Source organism: Cotesia glomerata, linkage group LG6 (genome assembly GCF_020080835.1).
Source record: "Cotesia glomerata isolate CgM1 linkage group LG6, MPM_Cglom_v2.3, whole genome shotgun sequence".
Lineage (NCBI taxonomy): Eukaryota > Metazoa > Arthropoda > Insecta > Hymenoptera > Braconidae > Cotesia > Cotesia glomerata.
Window position 1 is genome coordinate 9,015,559 of NC_058163.1, and position 5,940 is coordinate 9,021,498.

The 5,940-nt window shown below is 29.5% G+C and overlaps 1 protein-coding gene across 1 annotated transcript; it reads right to left on the bottom strand.

The window, feature by feature from the left end:
* Positions 1 to 2,861: 2,861 nt before the first annotated feature.
* Positions 2,862 to 5,692, bottom strand: LOC123267276 (fork head domain-containing protein crocodile). Its single transcript, XM_044731828.1, has 2 exons — positions 3,865 to 5,692; positions 2,862 to 3,729 (listed from the first exon to the last, which is right to left on the bottom strand). The coding sequence occupies exons 1-2, from the start codon at positions 5,190 to 5,192 to the stop codon at positions 3,597 to 3,599; spliced, it is 1,461 nt and encodes a 486-aa protein (XP_044587763.1). The 5' UTR covers positions 5,193 to 5,692; the 3' UTR covers positions 2,862 to 3,596.
* Between the last annotated feature and the right edge of the window lie 248 nt (positions 5,693 to 5,940).

A 5,940-nucleotide genomic window follows, 5' to 3' on the forward strand; every position in this document is an offset into this window, starting at 1 on the left:
TTATTTAATTTTATAAATATTTCATATATTGTAAATTAAAAAAAAAAATAGATCATATAATTACATGAAAAAATTAATTTAAACTCGGCAGTTAAAAAAAATGCTTTTCTAACCAAAGTTGTTAAGAAAATAGACGCTCGTAAGCTGATTTGATGAACTGGTGCTAACTTTATTTTTTTTAAATAATTAATATTTAATATTTTGAACTGAATGTGATTTTTTTCAATTTTTTAATTAATTAGAATTTAATAAAAATTTATTTGATCGTTATTCTTATTACAGATAATTTAATATATTTAAAAATAATTTAGGGTGTCAATATTTAGACCCCCGTCAATAATTGGGGCTTTTACCTTATATCTAGTTTCAAGAGTTCAAGTTTTAAAGAAAAAAAGTTTCTTGAACTAAGATTGATTTTCTATCAGTGTACCTTCGCATTCACTTTCAGAATATTATACATCTTCTTGATAATCAAAAGGTATCCACATTTTTACTTATAATTAGGTAAAATGAAATAATTCTTTAATGAATTAACGTTCTATATTTTATACAAATTCAAATATTCTATGTCATTTTTTCTATATGTAAAATTAGAGTAAAAACTTATAATGAGTAGGTACTGCGATGTGCGGATAAGAATATACTCTATTTTACAAATAAACGTTAAAAAATTTATTTATTCACTCAAGAAGCTATACAGATAGTAAACAGCAAAAATTTTTGATAAGATTACTAATAATTCTATTATTAATCTAAAATTATTTAACAAAATATTGAAAATCAAGATCAAATAAAAAGTTTTGTCTACTTATCAAGAGCATAGGGTAAAAGACCCCATTAGTGGCGGGCATATCCCATTACTGACACTTTCTTTGATTTTGGTACTTATTCAATCAATGAAATCATTCATTTCTATTATGCATATATTATTTATAATTTTTAAGACCTTTAAATCAAAAAAATTTTTAATTTTTATTCCAAGTAGAACATTTTGTCATTGAAAGAAAAAGTGCCACTAATAGGAGCTTAGAGGTACCACTAATGGGTTCTTTTACCTTATGGAATGAAAAATGGTCTCTCATTGTGTTTCTGTTAATAGTACACGATATTTGAGATAAAAATCATTGTAAAAGCAATTTTGTTTTTTTTTTTTTTTTTTTTTTTTTTAATTCAAGAAGATACTACTCAAATGCAAAAAATTTCTTTTATTAGCTTCTTATAATAAAAGATTAATTTTGAAAAATTAAAAAAAACGAATCAGTTTCGAGATCAATTTTTTTCCATATAATTAAATACATTCTGTTTATTCCAACTGTGATTCGATTTAATTTAAATAAGTGATTGATTAAAAATTTTATTAATTTATTCATGATTAATTTTTATGATTTAACTTTAATTGTAGCCAAAAATTTAAATTTCTTTATCCATGCGCAATATTCAATCATTTCGAATAATAAGATCTAAAATATTTACACAGGAGAAAAATGCCAATTGTTTTGAAACATCCAACGTATATACTTGAACCATTATAAAATTATATGACGACTTGATAACTTTTTTGTTTGGGCGTGAATTCTTTAAATAATTATAATGAAGAAATTAAAATTTACGTTTTTTAACAGAATTTTTTTTTCAATATACATTGATTGTATATAATAAATAAATCATAAATCTATTTACGTAATAACTTAAGAAAGAAAAATATTTGAAAATAGCTAGAAAATGGAATGTTAAGTACTTTGTACACAAAAGCTTACAGGATTGATCAAAGTTATTCAAACTATTAGATATATACACACTATAATTCTTATACAACTAACCAAGTGTCCAGCTTCATCGACAACAGTAAACCTGACGAGGGTTCTTGCAGTTTATCCAGAGCACGTGTTTTAAAAGCAGATGTAGTTAAATCTCAGCCTCGGGTAGTTTTAAGTGCGTAGGATTCAAACCCGATACGACCACCCAAGTAATTTTTGACCCTTCAAATACTACTCAACCTCCCTCTCATTGGCAATCAGAAATCTAAAAGATTTAGTAAAAGGTTCTTTTTTTCGTTTGAATTTTTCTAACAATTTTACTTTTTAAATAATTCCTATAGATAATATTTTTCAGTGATTTGATATTAGTTTTTATTTTTTACTTGAAATATATTTTTATCCACCGAATTATGTCGATAAATATATTATAAAAATCTATTAATATTACAGTTAATACTTTTCCCATTTTTATTATATATTTAAGTATTAATGAATAAAGATTTCTACAAGTGAGAGAGTATTTATATATAATTTAAAGTTCTCTAAAATAAATAAATAGTAAAAATTAATTAATATTTTTGATTGTATTTAAACAATGAAATGAACACATTTTTCCTTTTAATTTAATTTTTATTTGAAATATTCACATTAGTATTATGTGAAATATTTTACATACATATATATATGTATATATACACATATATGTATGTATAATTATAAAATAATAATAATAATAATCAGTCTCACGATTTGCGAGACTTCAATGTGTACTTAAATTTCCTTACTAATTTCTTAATATAATAATTATCATCGTAATATCTCTTCATACGTATTTCTTATTTATTTATAATATACAAACTATTAAACATCACTACACGCAAAAAACGAACATGATAATTCGTTACTGTTTAGCTAACTACAATCCTTTATGTTCACAATATTTCACTTTTTTTAACTACATAAATTAGAACCCTTCTTAATTTTTAATTTATAATCTATTTATATTCACATTATTTTGAATTTAATTTCAATATTATCTTACGTAGATTATTAATAAATATATCTCAGTTTTTTTTATGAACATTGTTTATAAAGACATTTTCGTTAAATAAATTGAACAAAAATGATAACTATAAATATACAAATTAAATGCATTATTTATATATTTAGTTTCTAGATAAATAAATTATTCGTAAAAGTCAAATAAAAACTCTATAACAATTGATAAAGGAATGACTTTGATTCGTCCTTTATAAAACGCATTTCTTTCCTTATTCGATGCTTCATAATATCGAGACAGACGATTGGTAAACAAAAATTTAAAAAAATGTCAAGCTGATTTATTTAGTGGCATGTCGTCCTCTATTTACACAGTTATGTATTATACGCGACAAGTATAATATTTAAAAAATTAAGCAAGATCATCGATATGATGAAGATAAGGTTGTAAACCGGAAAAAGTAAGAGCATCTGATTCAATGTCAGCATAATATCATATTCAAAAGTATTTCTTGACTTAGGTCAAAAAACTCGTATATTAATGCAATCCTTCAAAAACTTCAGTTTACACAGTTGTCGTATCAAACTTGACCTTTAAATTATATTAATTACTTTATTCCACAATGTTACGCGCAAATATATATTTATATGTTTTTTTTTTATGTATATATTTAACATTAAGTCACATTTAATTTATCAGTGCCATTCTTTTGGAAGTTCATCAGGTGAAATCCATTCTTGCTTAATGTAAACTAAATATGGATCATAATCTTCATGCTTCTGTTGATGATTGCCACTTATTGATGATGCAAGGTCTCTTTGAGACCTTGTTCGATAATCTCAGTACTTATGTAACGTTATTGGAAGATTTCCACTGGTATTAACTGCATTACAATCCTGATAATATCTATGACTGTGATACAGTGGTGGAGATGGAGCCGCACTCGAAGATAAGGGAGTAGGTGGACTCGATCTGAAATCAACCCAAAAAATATTTTCGTTGAGTTGATTTAATTATTTAAATAATACTACCAATACGCAAAAAGATAAATATTTTCTATATTTACATCTAAAATTATTTATTTCAACTCAATGATAAGTTATTTACCTGTATAATTGACAGCTCGGCGATTGCGTATCCTGATAAATAGTTGCGGAATCGGGACTAGCAGCCTCTTGATACCATTGGGAATGTGGAGGATTATGATTTCTAGTTACAGTAGCATTGTAATCGGTATGATCCATAATATATCCCGATGAGCTCGGACAATATGGAGAGTACATTGTTGCAGATGGACTAGAATGACCTCTCGATGGCGTAACATGGCTGTATCCGGTGGAAGCCATCATAGCTACTGCAGCGGCGGTTGTTGTACTCGTAGTAGTTACCACTGCTGTAAGATCTCTGGTACCGACGGTAGTATTGGGATCTCGAGATGAGGTCATCATAGATGAATGCGAAAGGCCAGAATGCCCATGAGAATGTTGAATTGAATGAGAATGATGTGAATGATGATCACGGTTCATTATAGCGCTATTTTCTCTGGTTGTCATCAACGCATCAACACTGAAGCTTGCAGGATCTAAACCTATATTTACATCAGTTACTGCAACTTCCTGGTGAACCTGATGCGGCTGTTGAATTTGAAGACCAGATCCATGCCCTAAACTTGTCTGAATAACGCTTGCAGTTGTAGTATTTGCTTTACTATCCTGTAAGCCACCATATTTAGCAACAGAACTATTATTACTCATGCAATGAGGTGGGTCGTTTAATGGCTCTCGTTTTGGCTGCTTACATTCTGACGTCGATAGTTTTTTAGTTGAATCTATGTTATGGTTAGATTTAACATCTTCTCGTTTATCTAATACTATTCCTTGTCGTTTCAGTGCTTCTTCTTTTTCTTTTAGGGCATCTTTTTTCTTAAACCTCCTTCTTCTTCTTAAATAAGATCCGTTGTCAAACATATTATAACTATCGGGATCTAACGACCAGTAACTTCCTTTTCCTGGTTTTTTATCATCTCGCGGAACCTTTACAAAACATTCATTAAGACTCAAGTTATGCCTAATTGAATTTTGCCAACCTTGCTTGTTTTCACGGTAGTAAGGAAAACGTTCCATAATGAATTGATAAATTCCATTTAAAGTTATTTTTTTATCCGGTGCATTTTGTATTGCCATAGCTATCAGCGCTATATACGAGTAGGGTGGTTTCACCATATCTTTTGCCGGATGATGCATGTGTTGCTGAGTTATTCCAGCGACGGGATAACCAGCTGCTGTATAACCACCATAACGATATTGTTCATAATATGCCGGTGCTCCACCAACTCCAGGATATGATGAAGTACCCATACCAACTGGAACACTGGTTGCGTGCCTGTAATAGGCATTTTGTTCACCAAATAACGTATGCATTGTATTGCTGTTCATATAAACCAAAAGATAACTCAAACTTCACTCACTTGTCACTAAAATTTTGTTAAAATTTTTATCTCACTGTCATATTAATACACAATGATGAATGTTTAATTAAAATTATCTAGATTCACATTATCACCCAGTTCACAGTATATAACAAGATTCAAAGGAGGAGCGGTTCTTTTTTTTTTTTTTTTTTGGACGAATAGAAAGAAATAGATTTTTCGCGTTTAAGTGGACGGAAGAAACGGGTTATAGTCAGTAGGTACAGCAGGCGTTACGGGTATATTATGATACACAACAAGAGTCTCGTTTACTCAGCCCCGAGTAAAAACACACTGGGGGCTCGTCGTTGCTCGTGGCAGAAACGTAGAATGTTGAGTTGCCTCTTTCTTCTCTTAGCTAATGTTGCTTGCCAGTAGAGTAAAGAAGATGCGCGAGCAGAGCCTCCTTCAATTCTCTAACCAACACTTCAGTAGTGTTTCAGAATCACTCACCCAGTTTGGAGGTGGTACGTTGAGAAGTAACTCAAGGAAAAATTTGGAAAATCCTGGGAAACGCCCCCTATTCAGTGGGGATGACGTTCGCCATTGGCTGAGATCGCCTGTTAAACCACGCCCATCCCGTTTAAGTTAGCAATCAAATTCTTTTAAAGGGGATTATTTGCAAGAATTAGTAACGCCCATTACAGTTCATAGTATGAAAATGTAAAAACTACGCCCTGCAGTTATTTCTAACCTCTTCGGATCTTATAAAGATG

Coding starts and splice junctions, on each gene's coding strand:
- LOC123267276 (XM_044731828.1), bottom strand. CDS start 5,192: ATGAACAGCAATACAATGCATACGTTATTTGGTGAACAAAATGCCTAT. Junction 3,730..3,864: donor CCGAGCTGTCAATTATACAG/GTAAATAACTTA, acceptor GGTTGATTTCAG/ATCGAGTCCACCTACTCCCT.